This window comes from Stenella coeruleoalba (assembly GCF_951394435.1).
Source record: "Stenella coeruleoalba genome assembly, chromosome: 8".
Lineage (NCBI taxonomy): Eukaryota > Metazoa > Chordata > Mammalia > Artiodactyla > Delphinidae > Stenella > Stenella coeruleoalba.
The window spans coordinates 6,454,333-6,476,639 of NC_137154.1; the positions used below are offsets into that span (position 1 = coordinate 6,454,333).

Below are 22,307 nucleotides of genomic sequence, written 5' to 3' on the forward strand. Positions count from 1 at the left end.
TTTTTATGAAAAATATCTTCTCTAAAGCAAAAACAATTTATTAAGAAGAGGGCATCGTTTTTTTATGTATATAACAGCTTTATTAGAATATAATTCAAATACTACACAATCTGCCCATTTAAAATGTGCAATTCAATGGCTTTTAGTATATTCAGAGTTGTGCAACCAGAAACACAATCAATTTTACAACATTTTCACCACCCAAAAAAGGAACCCCATACTCATTAGCTGTCTGTCACTCTGCCAACCTTCCCATCCCTCTACCCCTAGGCAGCCACTAATTTAACTTTCTGACTCTATGGATTTGTCTATACTGGACATTTCATAAAACGGAATCATATAACATGTGGTCTTTTGTGACTGGCTTCTTTCATTTAGTATGTTTTCAAGGTTCATCAATATTGTAGCATGAATGTACTTTATTCTTTCTTTAAAAAAAATTAATTAATTAGGTTGCATTGGGTCTTAGTTGCAGCATGTGAGCTCCTTAGTTGTGGCAGGCAGGCTTCTCAGTTGCGGCTCACGGCCTCCTTAGCTGTGGCATGAGAACTCTTAGTTGCTGCATGCATGTGGGACCTAGTTCCCGGACCAGGGATCGAACCCAGGCCCCCTGCACTGGGAGTGAGGAGTCTTAACCACTGCGCCCTCAGGGAAGTCCCTGTACTTTATTCTTTTTTATTGCCAAGTAATACTCCATTGTATGGATATACCACATTTTATTTATTCATTCATCAATTAATGGACTTGGGTTGCTTCCACTTTTCAGCCATTATGCTGCCATGAACATTTGTGTGCAAAGTTTTGTGTGGACATGTTTTCATCTCACTTGGGTAATATTTATAGGAGTGGAACTGCTAGGTCATATGGTAACTCTGTGTTTAACCTTTTGAGGAACTGCCAGACTGTTTTCCACAGTGTCTGCACCACTGTACACACCTAACAGCTGTGTATGAGGCAGATGGTATACTTTTACACTTCTGTGAATCTCTTTGACATCTGGCTTAATAAAAGACAACCAGGTTCTCATACCTGTTTCTGTAACCAATCTGTTACAAAATATTGTTTTGGTTGAGTATATTAAAAAAATCCAGACTCAGAGAGATACGAAGTTAGAAAAAGGAAGAACATTTTAACAGCCTTTTCAAATAATGGTGGACTATTTTTCTTTGATAGTATACCAAAACTCTACAAGTGGTAGTCTCTTAAAGGTCAGTCGCAAAGTAGAGCCTGAAACCGTATCAATAAGGTTTTATAGTCTGTTATATATTAACATCCAGTCAATTAACAGAAAAAGGATATCAGTCGCAAAGTAGAGCCTGAAACCGTATCAATAAGGTTTTATAGTCTGTTATATATTAACATCCAGTCAATTAACAGAAAAAGGATATCACTGGAAAAACTGGGAAATTTGAATAAAGTCTGTAATTTAGTTAATAGTGTTGTACCAATGATAATTTCTTAGTTTTGATAAATACCATGATTAAGAAAGATGTTAACACTGGGAGAAGCTGCGTGAGGGGTATATGGGAACTCTATGTACTACTCCTGCACCTCTTCTGTAAATTTAAAATTATTTTTAAACAAAAAGTAAAAAATAAAATCCAATCCATTGACCTGTTTTGTTCTTTGAATGGATCTTTACGCAGCGCAATTTTGTGACCTCATGCATTGGTCATTTGGAAAATACTGGTTCACTGAGTTACGCGAATCTTTCAAATGTTACTCATTACACAATATAAAAAAATCACGACAGTTACTATCACTACAGACCTTTTTAGGAAAGTCTTCAAGAACTGGGAAGCTGGGACTTCCTGCTGGCGCAGTGGTTAAGAATCCGCCTGCCAGTGCAGGGGACACGGGTTCGAGCCCTGGTCCGGGGAGATCCCACATGCCTCCAAGTAACTAAGCCCGTGCGCCACAACTACTGAGCCTGTGCTCTAGAGCCCATGAGCCGCAACTATTGAGCCTGCGCTCTAGAGCCCATGAGCCACAACTACTGAGCCTGCGCTCTAGAGCCCGTGAGCCACAGCTCCTGAGCCCACGTGCCACAACTACTGAAGCCCATGTGCCTAAAGCCTGTGCTCTGCAACAAGAGAAGCCACTGCAATGAGAAGCCTGTGCACCGTAACGAAGAGTAGCCCCTGCTCGCTGCAACTAGAGAAAGCCCGCACAGCCACGAAGACCCAATGCCGCCATAAATAAATAAATAAATAAATAAATAAATAAATAAATAAAAAGAACTGGGAAGCTGTTAAGCTTACAATGACAAAGACAAGTTTTCCAAAATTCTGGTTTTCACTTGAAAGCTCAAATGTCATTTATTATTGGCTCAAAATATTCTCAGTTGTTTCCCTCAAAGTGGGAAACTGTTCATTTTCTGAACGGGCTTACTCTGTTCATTTTCAAGAAAGTATCTTCCAAATACCTGAGTCTGAATAACCAGTTTGTCTGTAAGCCCCTCTTTCAAGTACAAATGGTGTTCCATGATAAAGCAGCTACTTCAATGCACAGCTCAGTTGTATGAGGACTTGTCCTCGAGACAACGGTAGCCGCCTCTGTGAAGCAGGAGCGCTGTATGCGCATTTCCGTTTCATCACACAGACTATTAAAAAGACGTGTATTCCAAGGTTGAGACAAAATAAATTAACAGTTTTTACTGCTTCTCCAAGGACATTCTTAAGCAAAACTGGCTTTTCCTCTCTTCCTTCTAGTTTGCGATGGTAGGCAATACAATGACTACTGACATCCTGATTTGCACTAAGGGCCAGCCAGCCATTTTACCAGTCATTGCTCTTGTAACTTCAATGCAAATGTCAACGTGGTGGAAAGGGCAAGTAAAGCCACAGTATTATCATGAAAACAGTTTGGATCTTACGTATCCCCTGAGACGGTCTTAGGGAGCCCAGGCTCTGCAGACCTCATTTTGAGAACTGCTGCTCTATCAGCACGTAAAGGGCCTTAAAGGCAGGGGTTTGGGTGTGTTTTGTTCACTGCTGAATCCCCTGTGCCTAGAACAATACTTGGCCTATAACAGGTGCTCAATAAATATTTATTAGATAAATGTGTAAATGAATAAATAAGTGACTGGATAAAGGAATGTGATAACATCTGTAATTACTTTCAGCTGCTTGGAAGTCAAGCAATAAAAAATTTAGGATATTTGTAGCTTTGGGGTATAATTTAAAATTTTACGGAATGCTAAATATTTAATCAGGAAATAAAAGGCATTATTTCTTTTGGCAAAGGCATTTAACTGCGGGGATGCAAAAGCAGCAAGGAACTTTCAAAACTGTACCAACAGTGTTTGCATTGGAAGGCAACTGCTTTTAGCTATGCAAATAACTCCTGAAAACTGGAACACTGCCCGTGACCTAGAAACAGGTGCGAAATCGGGAAAGGAGGAAAAGAACCGCAAGTTTCCACTCGCCCATCATGGTCCCACACTTGTTTTTTCGACCCACAGTGTCTGGAAACGTTTCACAGAATCGAGAGGAATTATGCACGAAGATGAACAGGGAGTCTGAATATAAGGGACACACAGGAAATCATAAGGAGTAATTAAAGTGTTTCAAGTTTTGAGGACTAAATTAACATAATGTATTTATCTCAGAAAGAGAACTGAGGACCTCGGCGTATGGTTCACATACTGCGAAAATGCTACAGACGTGGGTTTTAGTGAAGCCAAGAAACCGCTGCACAACAAACAGGTGAGCCAGTAATCAAATGTTCTGGTTAGTAGTGAGTTTCCTTACAGCCCACTATTTTTCCATGAAATAGAACTCAGTAAATACACCATTCTTAAGCTGAAGGATTCCATCGTTTAGTGGTTCCAGAGGCACTTCAGACTCTCAGTAAGCTTTAGGGATCGTCATTAAAAGGGACTGATCGGTTAAGGAAGCCCTGGTGTCGGAGTTTAACGTCTACATACGTTACTGGCTCTCTGGTTTCTAGTCCCACTTCTGCCACCTAGTATCACCTGGCAACAGGTAAATTCCTTGACCTTTCTGGAGTTCAGTTTCTCCTGAAACTGAAATTCCAAATGCTTAGAATATGAATGTTTGTGAAATACTTTGGGTCCCCTGGAGTTACTGAGGTAATTTCAAGGAATTAAATGTGGGGATGACTCAGAAGACAAAACACCCCAGTAAATTTTAAACTGTCAAGTCTGAAATAATAACCTACAAGTTTCTTCCACCCTATAGAAAACTGCCAAAGCTGCTTCCCCAACCCATACATCTCCTTATACCCAGAAATCCCAGGAATAAGACCAAAACCTACACAAGCCACCCTAGTAACTTCTGAATTTCTAGCCACCCTAGTAACTTCTGAATTTCTAGATCCAGAAGCATGAACTTCTGGATCTTCATGCTAATCCTGTTAGACAGGCAGGGCAGGGAGAGCCACTTTTATCCTTCAGACAAAGAAACTAAGGTTTAAAGTGACTGAGTGCTTTAACTAAGATGCAGAACTGGGATCCAGTAGGTCGCAGGAGCTCAATCGTCTTCCCACTATTGCACCTGCTTTGCTGAGTGAAGGACGAGAGAGCTGGTCCCCTACCAGCATCTCTGAAGCCCCGACAGTGGGCACAAGGTTATCTAGCTTCCTTGGGTCCTGAACAAACAATCCTGTTCAACTCACCTGTAGCTTCACAGCGATGACCACTGAGTTAAGGTCTTTGTCCATTTCTTTTAGCATGACAAGTTTCTTCAGGGTCAAGCTGAACAGCCTAGAAAAATTTTGAGAAAGAAGATCGAGTCAAATGTAAGGAACTTATGAGAAAAGTGACAGTCTGTTGAGGAAATGCTGCTTTACCTAAAGGAAGAATGTTAGAATGCTGTTTACTGTGTCTACCATCAGTAAAACAGCATCCCCCTTATTTAACCTTTGTACTTGGTAAGTGTCAAAAAGGTACATTATTCCATGAATGTCTGTGGATGCCCCTTTATCTCCAGCCAAAACCAAGATGCCTTTTCACTCCTAATATGTGGGAGCCGTTTCTGGGAGCGGGGAGTAGACCAGGGAGGGGCATCAGTGTTTATTTTGCTTGCCCAGTTCCAGTTCCACCTTATATCTAAGCACACCTGAAACATTTACCGATGTAAATCTGTAGCAACAAAGAGAAAATCCACACAAACAAAACAGAAACCATTTGGCAGGAAATGCTTTAAATGACCACAAATTCGATTTCAGCCAAACTTTGCTTCAAACATGCAGAAAATCTTCAGTGCCACAATGAGGAAGTTCTCCTTAATTAAAAGCAATGGGACTGTCCCTCACTCTGGAGTCTTGGCATCTCTAATGTGACTCGACCTTGGCCTCCCAAGGCAGGGCTACCCTGGGCTTCTAGCAGGAGCTGGGAGGGAAACTGCAGATGCTGCCCTTCTGCTTCTGGTTTGAGTGGTTCAAGTCCTTAAAACATCCTTCTCCCTGGTGAGGTTCTGGAGGATGGTTATAGGTGGGACGCTGCCAACCCGAGTCAGGTCCTGAGACCCCGACTTGGCCTGGGGCTCATTTTCCCTGTTTCCCGTCGATCTCACCTCTGGGCCTCCTCCTTACTCTCTAAGCTCCAGTCGCCCCGAATTCATTTCTGCTCCTCGCGTGTCCACTCTCTCACCTCTGGGCCTTCTTCCAAAGGGCAGGGCCCAGTACAGCTGCTCCGCAAATATTTGTTAATGAAGTTTAGCACTTTCTTAAAACGGCCTCTAGCTAAAACCAGGTGAACAAGAATACATGTTGAAGAAATTCATGTAATTCATGAAAAAAGGGGGGCAAATCCAGATCCACAGAACTGAATTCTAATTTTGAATTCACCCTCACCCCAAACACTTGCTAAGATCTGCTGACACGAAGCAAATAAAACTCTTTCTTTCCTTTTGCTTTAAGTCACAATCAAAATCAACTAAAAGAGAGCCTATCAAGTCTTTTCATATACATTATTTCATCCAGAGCTCAAAAACATGACTCTGTGTGTGTGTGTGTGTGTGTGTGTGTGTGTGTGAGTGTGTGTGTAGGGGGCAGGGGTCACTGCTCTACCCGTATAACAGAAGAGGAAACAGATTCTTTTTTTTTAAATTTTATTTATTTTTGCCTGCGTTGGGTTTTCGTTGCTGCACGTGGACTTTTCTCTAGTTGTGGTGAGCGGGGGGGCTACTCTTCGTTGTGGTGCGCGGGCTTCTCATTGCGGTGGCTTCTCTAGTTGCGGAGCACGGGCTCTAGGCGCACGGGCTTCAGTAGTTGCCGCACACGGGCTCAGCAGTTGTGGCACATGGGCTTAGTTGCTCCACAGCATGTAGGAGCTTCCCAGACCATGGATCGAACCCGTGTCCCCTGCACTGGCAGGCGGACTCTTAACCACTGCGCCACCAGGTTAGTCCTGGGAAACAGATTCTAAACAGAGTAGTGACTCAGCTAAATTCCCACAGCTAGTAAGTGACAGAGCTAGATTCTAACGCCAATCTCCTTGTGGTAGGCAAATAATATCTCCTAATCCTCAGAACCTGTAAACTTTTTACAGGGCAAAAGGGACTCCGCAGATGTGATTAAATTAAGGTGGAGAGATGATCCTGGATTATCTGGATGGGTCCACTACAATCACAAGTCTTTATAAGAGGGAGGCAGGAGGGCCCAAGTCAGAGAGTGAGATGTGACCACGGAAGCAGAAGTCGGAGTGATGTGTGGCTGGCTCTGAAGATGGAAGAACCCCAGGGTCAGGGGCCAAGGAATACAAGCAGCCTCTAGAAGCTGGAAAAGGCAAGAAAACCGACGTTCCCTGGAGCCTCCAGAAGAAATGCAGCCTTGCCACCGCCTTGATTTTGGCCCAGTGAAACCCATTTTGGACTTCGGATCTCCAGAATTGTGAAAATAAACGTGTGTTTTGTTTTCAGCCACTAAGTCCGTGGTCATTTGTTACAGCAGCTGTAGGAGCTAATACGCTTCTCCTCTTAAGACCTGAGGCCTCCACTACACAGCTGCCTCCTCAGCCAATGACTGGCGCTCCCGCACCTGTGCTCCTAAAACACGCTCAGGTCTGTTAAACTGGAGTCACCATGGTTCATGCTCGCCGCCCCCTCTCCCCCGCCCATCAACAGCTACCCACGGCATCACTTGTTTCTCCTTTCCCTTCAGAGTAGAAACGTGCTGGCCCAAAAGGAACTCTGGTTCTGCCAACACCCAAGGGATTATTACATTTCACATAGTTGACTACTAAGAAGTGTTACTAACTACACTGTTCAGCTGATTTTCCAGGCTTGTTGGAGAGGAAAGGGAAGGAACACAACTGGGATGAGCAAATGGAAAAGACTGGATATGCCCAATTTTGTTCCTCATCTAAGGCTGCCGATTACAAATGCTTCTGATAAGTTGGGTTTTCGTTTGTTTCCAAAGCACCTACAGACGGATGCGCTGGTGCTGAATAAACTCACTGCGAGAAAAAAAGAGTCACAGGAATAAACTGGGAACACGCGTGTTTCTTCCCCTCTGCTTGTGATCCTTCACCCTCTCACACATTCCACACGTTGAGAGAGCATCTCCTGTACGCCAGGCACTGGGTTAGCGGGAGTTTAGAGGACATGGTCCACAGCCTCATGGAGATTACAGTCTGGTGGGGAAGACAAGCAACGACTTACACGACACTTCTTGTCCTCAGCTCTTCTATGCCCCATGAGGCTCTGGACCATCTTTCCTCTTACATAACATATAAAATATTGTAATAGGTAATATGGTGGAATTTTGTTAGGAGGGAAAAACACATCATATACCAATAAATATTTGGTGAATAAATAAACAAACCTTTAGGCCACAGCACCTTATGTCAAGAAGAAAGCCAACAATGATCTAGTACCTTAGGTAACAAAATAATAACAAGACTGGATGTGTTTAGTGTTTGCTCAGAAACTAGACATGCCACATTGATTTCCATACTATTGGCAATCAGTTCAACAGGTCTTTTTGTTTGTTTTTAATGGTATCACTCAAGGGGATGTGGGGACTTAAATGTATTCTGGTTCTTCAAAGCATAAGAAAATGTGACTCATTAAGCATCTACCATGTACCAGTTGCTTGAGATACATTTCACTACTTCATGTAAGTCTTACAATAATTCTAAGAGGTGGGGTACTCTACCTAGCTTACAGATAAGGATGTTGAGAAGGATTAAGAAACTTGCCCAAGGTCACACAAGAAAGTGGTTGAGCCAAGATGCAAACTTAGGTTTATCTTAGGTCAGAACCCAATTAAAATTAGTACAGGGCACTTATTTGAAGGTAAGAAGAAATTATTTTAATCACAAGTAAATATTTCCGACAGATATCTTAATACAATAGAAAAACTCTGAGTAAATAAGACACATTTCTCCTTAAACCCACACTCACACAATACTGATTGAAACAGTCCCAGATATAGTTCTGAGGATGACTGAGTCTGGCAAGATGTTCCGACGGAGGTGTCTCAACAAGTAAGAGGCTGATTAGATGCTGATCCTAGGGTTTTTTGTTACTATATGTTTTATCGGTTGGGCACTTCATATGCAGTAAAAATACAGTACCCAAGGCCTGAAAGAAGAGTCCTTCCCTGACCATACTCCAGCTTTAATCAGTTTTTCTACAGCAGAAAATAACTTTACACTAAAATCATAAAGACTGGTAATTCCAAGTGCTAGTGAAGATGTGGACTAACCAGAAGCCCCATACGTGGCTGGTAAGAGTGCAGCGTCAGACAGGTATCTGAGAAACCACCTGGTAGCTTATTAGTAGATATTAAATACATGCCTATTCCTCTGCCCAGGTCCCAAGAGAAGCCGAGAAAAACGAGGGCACAGGCCACACAAAGACAGAATGTTCACAGCAGCCCTAAACTGGAAACAGCCTAAGTGTCCACTAACAGGATGGACCAACGAATTGTGGCATACAAAGACGACAAGCTACTGATGCATGGGACAACATGGACAAATTTCAGAAACACTGTGCTAAGCTAAAAAAGGCAGACACAAAAGACTATATGATTCCACTCATACGAAGTTCAAGGATAGGTAAGACCAATGCATGGCGATAGGAGCCAGTTCAGTAACTGAGGCAGGTGGAGACATTGACTGGGAAGGGTCTTAAGGGAACCCTTTGGGGGTGACTGAGACACCCACGACGGTGGCCACGTGGATATTCACACCTGCAAAAATCCACAGAGCTGCTTTATGTTCAAGGCCCAGGCACCACACTGTACACAAACTACACATCAAAAAAAAGACTTTTAAGACCAGAATGAAGGCTTTAGAGTCAGACATAACCTGGTCTGAATTACAGTTCTGTCATATTACTCTGTCAGTCATCCATCAGCCTATGCTGAGCTAGTCACTGTTCCAGTCACTTGCGATGCATCAGGAAACAAAACAGACAAAATTCTTGTCATGGAATTTATATTCTAGAGAAAAAAACTGTCAATAACAATAAACATAATTATTAAATAAATTACATAGTATGTTAGATTGTGTTAAAATAGAGCTAGGTGAGGGGGATTGGGAGTGTGAGGCAGAGGAGGGCAGGGAGCGTTGTAATTCTAAGTAAGGTGGTCAGGGTAGGCCTCACTGAGAAGTTCTAGATTAAGGGAAAGAAGTGCAAAGGAGCACACCTGGTCTGTTTGAGAAATATTAAGGCCAGTGGAGCTGAAGCAGAGGGAGCAAGGGTGACAGTGGTATGGGACAAGGTCAAACGCATGCATTGTGGGTAGCGGAGCCATACCAGCTATGCAAAGCTTTGTAAACCACAGTAAGGATCTGGTTCTTACTCTGCAAGAAATGGGGAGCCACTGGCTTTACGTGAGAGAGACATGACCTGTTTTACATTTTAATGGGATTCTTTTAGCTGTTCTATTAGGACAGAATGGAGGGAAGCCAAGGGAAAAGGGGAAAAGGTTGAGAGTTAGAAAGCAACTGCAGTAGTGCAAGCAACAGACGGCAGAGGTTTGGAGGGTAGGGGCAGTGGAGGTGGTGAAAAGTGGTTTGAATTCTGGATATATTGTTGAAAATATAGGCTTTGGGGCCTGAACATCTGGAAAGATGGGGTTATCATTAACTGAGATGGGGAAAGCTCTGGGCAAGGCTGGTTTTGGGAGTTTAAGATTGAGAGTTCAATTTTGGACGTTTTAAATTTGAGATGTCTAGTAGAGATGCTGAGCAGAGAGTTAAGGTACACAAGTCTGCCTGTGGGCTGGGAACATCAAGACGGAAGTGCAGCATAAAGATGGAATTTAAAATCATGAGGATGAGTGAGTATACAGAGAAGAGGACCAGGACTGAGCCCAAGAATATTTCAACATTAAGACAGAGAGATGAAGAGGATGAACTAGCAAAGGATATGAAGAAGAATTAACCAGTGAAGCAGGGGGAATATCAAATGAACGCGATATTCTAGAAGCCAAGAGGGAATGGTCAGCTGTATCGCTTGCTGCTGATGGGTCAAGAGGGGCACTGAAAACTGGTCACTGAATTTAGCGATATGGAAGCCACTGAGGACCTCAACAAGGGCGGTTTCACTGGAAGAGTGAAAATGAAAGCCAAACTGGAATAAATTTAAGAGAGAATGGGAGGAAAGGAACTGGGAGATAGCAAATCTGTTTCAATCTTAGCTCTATCCCCGTATCCTGACTGTAAACTTCCTGTCCAACAGAAATATAGTGCAAGCCACATTTGTAATTTAAACTTCTCCTGATAGCCATATTTTTTAAAAAGTAAAAACAAAGGTGAAATTAACTTTAGTAATATATTTTATTTAACTCAATATATCCAAAATAGTATAAACAATATATTAAAATATCAATATATGTAAAAAGAATAATATACCTCGACCAAGTAGGTTTTATCTCAGGAATGCAGGACTTCCCTGGTGGCGCAGTGGTTAAGACTCCATGCTCCCAATGCAGGGGGCCTGGGTTTGATCCCTGGTCAGGGAACTAGATCCCACGTGCATGCCGCAACTAAGAGTTTGCATGCCGTAACTAAGGAGCCCACCTGCTGCAACTAAGACTCAGTGCAACCAAATAAATTAAGAAAAAAAAGGTATCTAAGATTGGAATTTATTTTCAGATGATGTGATTATCTATATAGAAAATTTGATGTAATCTTCAAAAAATATTAGAATAATAAGTGAGTTTAGAAAAGTTGCAGGAAACAAGATCAATATAATCAATATACAAAAATCAATGGTATTTCTACATACTGGCAACAAATAATTAGAAATTGAAACTTGAAAAAATACAATTTACAACTGCATCCAAAAAAATGACATATACAGGGATAAATCTGACAAATAACATACAAGACCTACACACACTGAAAATTATAAAACATTGCTGAGAGAAATTAAAGAAGACCTAGATAGAGAGACATACATTGTTTGAGTTGGATACCCAATTAAAAAAATGGAATTTCAATTCATACCTTAAGTTGTCTACAGAAATTAATTCAAAATGGACTACAAATCTAAATGTAAACATAAAATTATAAGACTTCTAAGGAAAAAACACAGGAGAAAATATTTGGAACCTTGGGTTAGGCAAAAATTCCTTAGACATGACACCAAAGAACAATCCCTAAAAGAAAAAAATGAGGAAACTGGACTTTGTCAAAATGAATTTGAAAGATGCTATTAAGAGAATGAAAAGACAAGCCATAGAGTGGGATACAATACTTGCAGATCACCTATTTGATAACAGATTGGTCCAGAATATATAGAGAATTCTCAAATTTTGATGTTAGGAAAACAAACATCCCAGTGAAAAAAATGGGCAAATGTTTTGATCAAACACTTCACCAAAGAAGGTATACAGAAGGCAAGACATATGAAGAGATGCTCAACCTTACCAGTCAGTAGGAAAATGCAAATTACAATCACAATGAGAGACCACTACCTTCCTGCTTGAAAATCGAAATTTAAAAGACTGGGCATTACTCACTGTTGGTGAGGACGTGGAGCAACTGAAACTCACACTGTGGACGGGAATGTAAAATGTACAGTCAGTCTGGAAAACAGTTCAGCAGTTTCTTTTTTTTTTTTCTTTTTTTTTGCAGTACGCGGGCCTCGGCAGGCGGACTCTCAACCACTGCGCCACCAGGGAAGCCCTAGCAGTTTCTTAAAAAGTTATACTGACACCTACCATATGATCCAGTCATTCCACTCCTGTGTATTTACCCAAGAGAAAAGGAAATATATATTCCCATACAAAGAACTGTACCTGAATGTTCACAGCAGCTTTATTTGAAATAGCCCCAAACTAGAAACCACCTAAATGTCCATCAACAGACGAATGGATAAACAAACTGGTATATCCACACAATGGAATATTACTTAACAATAAAAATGGATGAACTACTGATGCACATGACATGAATGAACTCAGAATAATTCTGAGTGAAAGAAGCCAAAAAAGAGGTACAAAGTGTTCTAGAAAATGCAAACCTTTAGTGACAGAAGGCAGACCTGTGGTTACCTTAGGATGGGGACGGGGTGGCGGTGTACAGAAAAGCATTAACTTGCAGGCCCGAGAAAAGGCCTGCTTACAGGATGGGCCCTTGCCTGACATCTTGGATCTTGGGAGGGCTTCCAGAACTGGTCAGAGTGGCTCTCTGTGCCTGAACTGTTTTTTACAAATGATGTGGTTTATGCTGAATACATGTTGCCCTCCGTGCTAGGAAGAGGGTACCCAACTGGCCAGCCCCCAGCAAGAATCTGGGCAGTACGTCTCTAAGGAGCTTCCCTGGTAAGAACATTTCATATGCGTTGTCACAATCCAGTGCTGGAGGAATTAGGTCCTGTGTGGCTCCAATGGGGAAGGACTCTTGGAATCTTGCACCTGGTTTCCTCTAGATTTTATCCATGCACTTTCCCCCCTGACTTGGCTTTTGTATCCTGTAACTGAAATAAATCATAGCTGTGACTACAACTATATACTGAGCCCTGTGAGTTCTCCTAAGAATCATCAAACCTGGACTTCACTGGTGGCGCAGTGGTTAAGAATCCACCTGCCAATGCAGGGGATACAGGTTCAAGCCCTGGGCCGGGAAGATCTCACATGCCACGGAGCAACTAAGCTCGTGTGCCACAACTACTGAGCCTGCACCCTAGAGTCCGTGAGCCACACTACTGAAGCCCCTGTGCCTAGATCCTATGCTCCGCAACAACAGAAGCCACCACAATGAGAAGCCCGTGCACCGCAACGAAGAGTAGCCCTCACTTGCCGCAACTAGAGAAAGCCTGTACACAGCAACAAAGACCCAATGCAGCCAAAAAAATTAATTGATTTAAAAAAAAAGAAAAGAATCAGTGGTCTTGGGGACCCCCGACATAGAGGGGGCGGGAAGGAGCAATTACAAAGGGTACATTGGAGTGATGGATATGTCATGATCTTCATTGTGGTGGTTTCACTGTATTTGTGTCAAAAGTTGTCAAATTATACACTTTAAATATGTGCAGTTTACTGTATATCAATTATACTTCAATAAAGCTGTTTTTAAATTTTATTTATTTATTTTTGCCTGCATTGGGCCTTCGTTGCTGCGCACGGGCTTTCCCTAGTTGCGGCGAGCGGGGGCTACTCTTCATTGTGGTGTGCGGGCTTCTCCTTGCAGTGGCTTCTCTCGTTGCAGAACACGGGCACTAGGTACGCAGGCTCAGTAGTTGTGGCACACGGGCTTAGTTGCTCCGCGGCATGTGGGATCTTCCCGGACCGGGGCACGAACCCGTGTCCCCTGCATCGGCAGGTGGACTCTCAACCACTGCGCCACCAGGGAAGCCCGGCAGGAGGATTCTTAACCGCTGCACCACCAGGGAAGTCCAAAGCTGTTTTGTTTTAAAAGGAAGGTTCTACCCAGTGTGCTAGAGTCTGCTAATTGCCTACCCAACATCTATCTTCCCCTTCCTACTTAATAAAAGAGCACCAGTTCTTAGCTGAGCATGTTTCTTCCTGAAATAAAAGACCACGCTTTCCGGCTTCCTTTGCAGCTAGGTTGAGAACACGTGACTGAAATCTGGCCAATGTGTAAGTGGACGTATTAGGTAGGACATGTGGGAAGACTTTTTTTAAAGGGAGCTCACTCACGTGACAGGACCCTCTTTTGTCCTTTCTCCTTCTTCTGGTCTGTGATGCAGGCTGATGGCCTGAGCTCCGGCAGCTAACTTGGACCATGAGGAAACTGTGATAATTCAATCCATGTGTCAGGAACGTCAATTAGAAAGAGAGGAGCCAGGATCCCTGACGACACCATGGGAGCTACTCTATCAGCCCTGGACTGTTCACCTCTGGATTTTTTATTTTTTATGTGAGAAAGCAATAAGCCGCTATCTTATATAAATCTTTTCTTATTTTTTGTTATATGCAGGTAAAGCTATTCTTTTTTTTTTAATTAATTAATTTATTTTGGCTGCATTGGGTCTTTGCTGCTGCGCGCGGGCTTTCTCTAGTTGTGGCAAGTGGGCTTCTCTTGCTGCGGAGCGCAGGCTCTAGGCACACGGGCTTCAGTAGTTGTGGCACGCAGGCTCAGAAGTTGTGGCTCATAGGCTCTAGAGTGAAGGCTCAGTAGTTGTGGCACACGGGCTTAGCTGCTCCGTGGCATGTGGGATCTTCCCGGACCAGGGCTCGAACACGTGTCCCCTGCATTGGCAGGCGGATTCTTAATCACTGCGCCACCAGGGAAGTCCCGGTAAACCTATTATTAATATATGGGAATAGATTCCCAAGATGTTAGGACTTTAGTCACCAGCTCCCAGATACTTTTAAGAAAACCAGCTGAATTATTCCTAGAGTCCATTTTAATGGGTGATGCCCTATGAGGAAATCCCAACTCCCATCCTTATAGAAGGAAAGGGAGTTTTCTCAAAAGTTGAAGGAAAAAAGATTCTTTCCATGATCCCTAAAAGAACCAAATCCCTAGTCTTCTGCACTTCAGAGAGCTAACTAGGAATCTCCACGGTACAGAGGGTTGGAAGCAGGTCCCACAGCACCACTTAGAAATATGGGAGCTGAATGAAGACCCCTCTGTACCCCACCCTCCTACCCACCTCCTCATCTGGGGATGAGGTGGGACGGCAGTTCTAGTTAAAAGTCCTTAATCAAAGGGGGTTTCAAATGGAAGGTATGGCTGGGGTTCCCCAGCTAGTCCACCTCCGGAACGTCAGTGAAAAGCCAGACAGAGAAAGGCATGCCTCTAGGTAATAGAACTCAAAGAAATCAATGGTTTAAAGTAAAACAATGTCACAAAGATGGCTGGAATCCAAAGGACTTATAAAGGAGGATCCCAGGTTATTCAGCTCAAAGATAATCTTGCTCTCTGCAAAGGAATTTTGAAAATATATTGATAACAGGACTTGTTTACTGTCATTTTTAAAGACTCCACTTGGAAATCTTAGTTAAGTCCCTTATTAACAAACTAATAAAACAACAAATAATGGTCCCCTGATTACTCAAAGTCCTTCCTTCTGCATCTTGATCTTTTCCTGATCCCACCCCTTATTTCCTTGTTAGGTAACCCTGGTGACCCCTTTGCCTCAGTTTTCTCACATAAAATGAAGATAACCCTTTCTACTTAATAACACTGTGATCCGGATTAATTGAGAGACTGAAAGGCAGCACAGGGCCTGGCATATGGTGAGATGCAGTAAACGCTACACTTGGACCCATCAGCATTACCATCGTCATCATCATCATCACTCTTACTTGTTTACTGTTTAAGCCTGTGTTTGGTTAGCTCTTCTGTGGGATCAACTTCTATGGGATCAACTTCCTTCCAATAAGAGCAGTGAGGCAACTGCCCTTGTAAAGAGGAGGGAGCTCCTGGTCTCTCCCCGCATTCCCTGCACTGAGCCATTTCTCTCCCACTTCACGGGCACTCGAGCCCTTGCGGAGAACATCCTCACTGCGATCATCCACAGGAAGGATGAAGTCAGAGGAACACTGATGGCATCTAGAATTGGGTTAAAGACCTTCTCTTTGCCCAGCAAGATCTCCATCAACCATTTACTGTACATCTTCTCTGAACTTCAGCTCTATGCTAGAAGATGTGAGGTACATAGAAACAGGAGGCATAATCTCTGCTTCTGAGCAGCTTTTGAGAGACGGGAATTAAGTATATTGAACAGTTTGTCAACAAATGTAACACTGCATACATAATACAAGTACTAAATTACATAAAAGAAGATCACAAGTAATTGAGCTGCGGCTTCAATGAGGACATATTATTTGAGCCCAGGTAAATTCTCTCAAGAAATTGTTTTCTTTAGATCTTATTAGACTAAATCTGAAAGAATAAAAATAAAGCTTGATAACTAGGTATACAATGGAACAAAAATATAATAAGAATCTTTTGAAACCTTCTAAATTATTCTAGTTTGTGCTTTGCTGTAAGATAAAAGAGAAACAGCCTTAAGTGCTATCTACAAATGATCTCCAATCTGCATTTAACAACTGTTTCAAACTTCTCCCCAAGCAAACCAGAACTAGAGGGGCTCACCAGGAGAGAAACAGTCTCATATTCCATCCCCAGCCCCCAGCCCCATTCTGATAGGGTATCAGTGAACAATGAAGTGGCCATATTTTAGACAGAAAAGGGGGAAGAAAGGAGAAACAAAGATCTGGATGAAATAAAAAACTGAAGAGCTAGTCTCTGAACCAAACCGACAGTCCTCTTGGGACCAGAGCAGATAAATGCTGGACCAGAAGCCAAGTGACCTGGATCATTCTTTTGTCCCAACAAGAAATGGCTGTGTCACGTGAGCAAGTCTCGCTTTTCTCCCCTGCAGTTCTTTAATCCTAAAATGGGAAGAGTGAGCTCTGCCTTCCCTCTACAACAGCATTTATCAGGATAAAGTGCAAATCAATAGAAAAAAATTATGGGAAAGGTTTTTCTTTGTGAGAGTAACTCCATTTCTAAAACGGTCTCCATTTTAACAGGGCGCCTGTAGAGGTCTGCATGAGCTTCAGTAACAATAACGTGAAAGGTAAATTTCTGAGCAGTGTATTTTATTGCTTACGAAGTTACTTGACTACGTAGATATTGAAATTATTACTTCACGTGAAATAGCGTAATTTTCACTGTGAAACAATTAACTAAGGCATTATTATTTTAAAATGAGTAGCCCTAAAGCAGATTTTTAAAAAGTAAAGTGACTAAATTATCATCCGGAAAGGCACAACTTGGAAGAGATGGGCTGAATGAGATGCAGAGGAGAGTGGATTTTCCAGTGAATGGATAAGAGGAAAAAAGATTTCCTGTCTCTAACTGTCTCGCAAGAAATCAGATGGCACTAGGCATTGTTCAAATGGAGAAACACCAGAGAATGAGAAAAACTTAGACCCAAACAAGAAACAGAACCCAGGAAGATGCTTAGACACGTTTTATTCCCCAGCCATCTGATATGACTCTACGAAGCACAGGAATGTAAGGTTATGAATAAATCCCTAATTTTCAGCTACTGAGCATATGTTTATCTTTGGAGTATAAATGCCAATCACTTGCACATACCAACAAGATTTGTAACATTTTCCCCTCTTTCACAAAGTTCTTGATGATAGTCTTCTGGATAGGAAAACAGGCCTCGAATGTGTGGGGAGGTGTGGAGGGGGCTTGCCTATTAAAATCAGACAGGACAATTTTCAGGTCTGCAGCCCCTTAGTAAGATAGAAGAGACTGAAGTGTACGTTCTCTCATCTATAAAATAGAACTGCTGTGTGAACTAGCAAATGGGAAAGCACCTAGCACAGAGCCTGGCACATCAGAAGTGCTCAAAAAGGGTACATGCCGTCAGCATCGGACAAGTCCCAGTCACTTAAATTACTGTCCCTCATTGTGACAACCCCTTAATCCACGTGTTTCAGTGATAGAGGTAGAGGGCATGTGTGGGAAGGACAAAAACAAACAAATAAAAACCCTCGAGGGTGCAGCCAAAAATAACAGGGGCAAGAACCAATAAAATATATGAAAACAAAAATATATCATATCCAAGGAGACTCCCAAGGCACGCATGGTTGAATATTAGGAACTTAGTAATACATGTTATCACATTAATAAGCTCAAAAAATACAATTATTTTATTAGATGCTGAAAAGGAATTTGATCAAATTCAACATGCACTCCTAATTTAAAAAGACCCTTGGGAAAAGAACGATAGAAAAATACCTCCTTAACATAAACTTTAAACATATATATTTTCCATATAGTCAGCATCAGGATTGAAGGTGAGAGACCAGAGCATTCCTTCTGAAGACAGTAACAATATATAGGCCTATCTCTGCTACTTATATAAAACTGGTCTTAAAAGCTGGCTGAAGTAATTAGAAATAAATGATATAGAAGCAAGGAGGAGACAAAACTAGCCCATCTACAGGTGTGTGACTGTGCACTAGCACTCAAGAGAATCAACCAAAAAGCTAGTGGAGTCATTAAGAAAATATCAAAATAAATATATAAAAATCAAAAGTCTGCTTAATGCGGATGCTAACCAATAATTAAATATAATTGGAGGGACTTCCCTGGTGGCATAGTAGTTAAGAACCCGCCTGCCAATGCAGGGGACACGGGTTCCATCCCTGATCCGGGAAGATCCCACATGCCGTGGAGCAACTGGGCCCGTGTGCCACAACTACTGAGCCCATGTGCCTAGACCCCGTGCTCCGCAACGAGAAGCCACCGCAATGAGAAGTCTGCGCACTGCAACGAGAAGTAGCCCCCGCTAGCTGCAACTAGAGAAAGCCTGGGGCAGCAACGAAGACCCAATGCAGCCAAAAATAAGTTAATTAATCAAAAATAATAATAAATATAATTGGAAAGTAGGTAGAGATGCTTGCTGCAGTATTCAAGGAGGAAATGATTTCCTAATTAACTTCAAAATGCTTCAGAAAAAAATAAATAGGACAAAATTTTAAAAATTGCTCAAGGTAGGAGATTAATATATATGGGGCTGCACTAAATGCCTCTCTCTTCTTTTCTGTAGGTTTTAAAAATTTCATAGTAACAAAAAAGAAAAAAAAAGAAAGGAAAGAAAAATGCCAAGAAACTTCTAGGGACAAAGAATAACGAAGAGAGCTTGACCCAATAGGACATTAACATGTATTCTAAAGCCAAAGTAATTAAAATACCTTGGTATTGAGAAAAGAATAAACAAAGAGATAAATGGAAGAGAACAGAGTCCAAAATTAGACCCAAGTATAAATAGGAATTTACTGTATGTAAGAAATAGATGAATTACTCAATTACTAAATAGCACTGGAAAACTGGCTAGCTATTTGAACAAAAACAATGATGGACCCTATCTTATTCCTTACACCAAAGTAAATTTCAGCTGGATTAAAGATTTAAATAGAAAAAAGAAAGAAAGCCATAAAAGTAGCAGAAGAAAATATGGACAATTAAAAAACTAATCTTCTGTTGGGGAAAGGCTTTCTAAGCAACACACCAAATCAGAACCCATAAAGGAACTGACTGATACACATAAAAATAAAAAACTTCTATATAGCAAAATCAATAATAAAAAAAGAAATCTGAACATACTCAAAAAGATTTAAAGATTTTAATAACTACAATGAAAAATATTTGTGATATGATAAAATGTCAAATCCTTAATATGCAAAGAGTTATTACAAATCAACAGAAAAAACAAATACCTCAAAATAAAAATTGGCAAAGAATATTAACAGGCAATTCACAAAGGAAGAAAAAGGAGTGGTGAAAAACACATAAATAGATATTTAATTTTACTACTAATCAGATAAACACAAATATCAACCATACTGAAAAAATGAGAAAGAGTGACAAGACCCAGAGTTGTGAGAATATGGGAAAAAGGCACTATAATGTACTGCTGGCAGGAATGAAACCTACTAGCAATTTTCAGTTTTTAGAGAGCAGTTTCATAATAAGTATTAAAATTTTAATATGCATACCTTTGAAAGTATAATCCCATTTTTAGAAATTTATATAAGAAGATAAATAGAGCAGTACACACAGGGAACTGATTAATAAATATTATATTTATATAAAAAGCAATGTATAGTTACTATAAGGGACGATGTAGATCTAAATATATTAAATTGAGAAAACATAATAATTATGGTATAATTCCATTTTTGTTAAATCACATTTAGTTTTCATACAAATGGAAGATCGTTCAAACAAATTCTGACAGTGGTCATTGCTGGGCAGTGGGATTCTACCTTATTCTTATTTTCTTCTTTAAGTTTTTTGGTATTGTTTACATTTTAAAAATATCTATTTTTCTTACCAAAAAATATATTTACATTTTAGGAGAAAGATTTTTTAATAGTGATAATTATTAAAACTAGGTGACAGGTACATGGGGGATCACCATACTATTTTTCCTAGTTTTGAAAATCCATAAATTAAAAAATAAACAATTTGAGTAAAAGAAACAGGCTGAACAGAAATCAGAGGGCCATACAACAGGCACATCAAAAGATGCTCAACATCGCTAATCATCAGGGAAATGCAAATCAAAACCACCATGAGATATCACCTCACACCTGTCAGAATGACCATCATCAAAAAGAACACAAATAAAAATGGTGAGGATGTGGAGGGAAGTGAACCCTCGTGCACTGCTGGTGGGGATGTAAATTGGTGCAGCCACTGTGGAAAACAGAACGGAAGTTTCTCAAAAAACTAAAAATAGAACTACCATATGACCCAGCAATTCCACTCCTGGGTATATATCCAAAAAACCCCCAAAATACTAATTTGAAAAGATACATGCACCACAATGTTCATAGCACCATTATTTACAATTGCCAAGATATGGAAGCAACCTAAGTGTCCATCAACAGATGAATGGATAAAGATATGGTATACACACACACACACACACACACACGCACACACACACAATGGAATACTACTCAGCCATAAAAAAGAGTGAAACTTTTGCCATCTGCAGCAACATGGATGGACTTGGAGTGTACTATGCTAAGTGAAATAAGCCAGACAGAGAAAGACAAATACTATATGATATCACTTATATGTGGCATCTAAAATATACGACAAACTAGTGAATATAACAAAAAAGAAGCAGACTCACAGATACAGAGAACAAACTAGTGGTTACCAGTGGGGAGAGGAGAGGGGTGGGGCCAATATAGGGGTAGGGGATTAAGAGGTACAAACAATTAGGTATGCCATGTTTTAAATCTCAAATATTTCCCTCACATGTTAAAATTATTGCTCAAATAAAAATATGTAATGAGAATGGTCAATTTGACTCTGTAATGAGTATTTTAACAAAAAACATTTTGTCTCACTTTACAAGGAAGAATGAAACTTGAATTACAGCTGAAAAATACTAGATAGGCACTTAACAAGAAAGGAAAGCAGATAGCTAATAAACATAAAAAGATGCCCAAACCAATCAGTGATAAGGAAAATGCAGATCAAACCACAGGGAGATACTATTTCACTTCCACTGGAGGAGAAAAAATTATAAATCTGACAACATCAGGTGATGTGATTACGGTGATCAGACAATTAAACACTGCTGGTGGGAGGGCAACTTGGTCTATCTACTTTTGCAAAGAGTTTGGCTTTACAAAGCAAAGGCAGAGAACACACACACCCTGGGGCTTAGTCTGTGAACAGACCCTAGGGCGGTAGTTCTCTAAGTATGGTCTGGAACACTCTGGAATCCTTTCAGGAGGTATGCAAGGTCAAAACTATTTTCAAAATGATTCCAAGATGTTATTTCCTCTTTCACTCTCATTCTCTCCCAAATATGCAGTGTTTTCCACTCATGTGTGACACTGTAACAAATTGAATGCAGAAGCAGACAGGAGAAATCAGTGGTTTTCTATTAAGACAGTAAAGAGATTTGAAAAAAATGTAAAACCATGCCATATTTCTCATTAGTTTGTTTTGGAAACCACAGTTTTTCTTTCAGAAAAATTTTTATTTTATTATTTTAATTTTAAAATCATTGTTTTTTAAATAAGTTAGTAAGTAAACATTTTAAACATTTCTATTCTAATTTGTAGTACAGTGAATATTAATAGATATAACCCACCAGGAGACATGCACAAAAATATCTTTAGCATGACTATTTGCAACTCCCCACCCCCACCCCGCAAAACCCCCAAACAAAGATCAAACAAAAAACTCATTAACACCACAAATGTCTATCAACATACATGCATACACAGTAATACAATGGAATACTACTTACACATCCGTGGAAATGAATGAATTACAGATATACACAACAGTAAGAAAACAGAAAACACCCAACATGAATCTATGTACATAAAGCTCAAAACACAACACTAAATAATAC

At 40.7% G+C, this 22,307-nt stretch overlaps 1 protein-coding gene across 2 annotated transcripts in view; it reads right to left on the reverse strand.

The window, feature by feature from the left end:
• The window catches only part of PACS1 (phosphofurin acidic cluster sorting protein 1), a 140,120-nt gene that overhangs the window by 34,020 nt on the left and 83,793 nt on the right, over positions 1–22,307 (reverse strand). For both annotated transcript variants that reach the window (XM_079930524.1, XM_079930525.1), the window contains exon 2: positions 4,639–4,726. In XM_079930524.1, the coding sequence (XP_079786650.1) occupies positions 4,639–4,726 (88 nt within the window). The remainder of the gene's footprint in view (positions 1–4,638; positions 4,727–22,307) is intronic.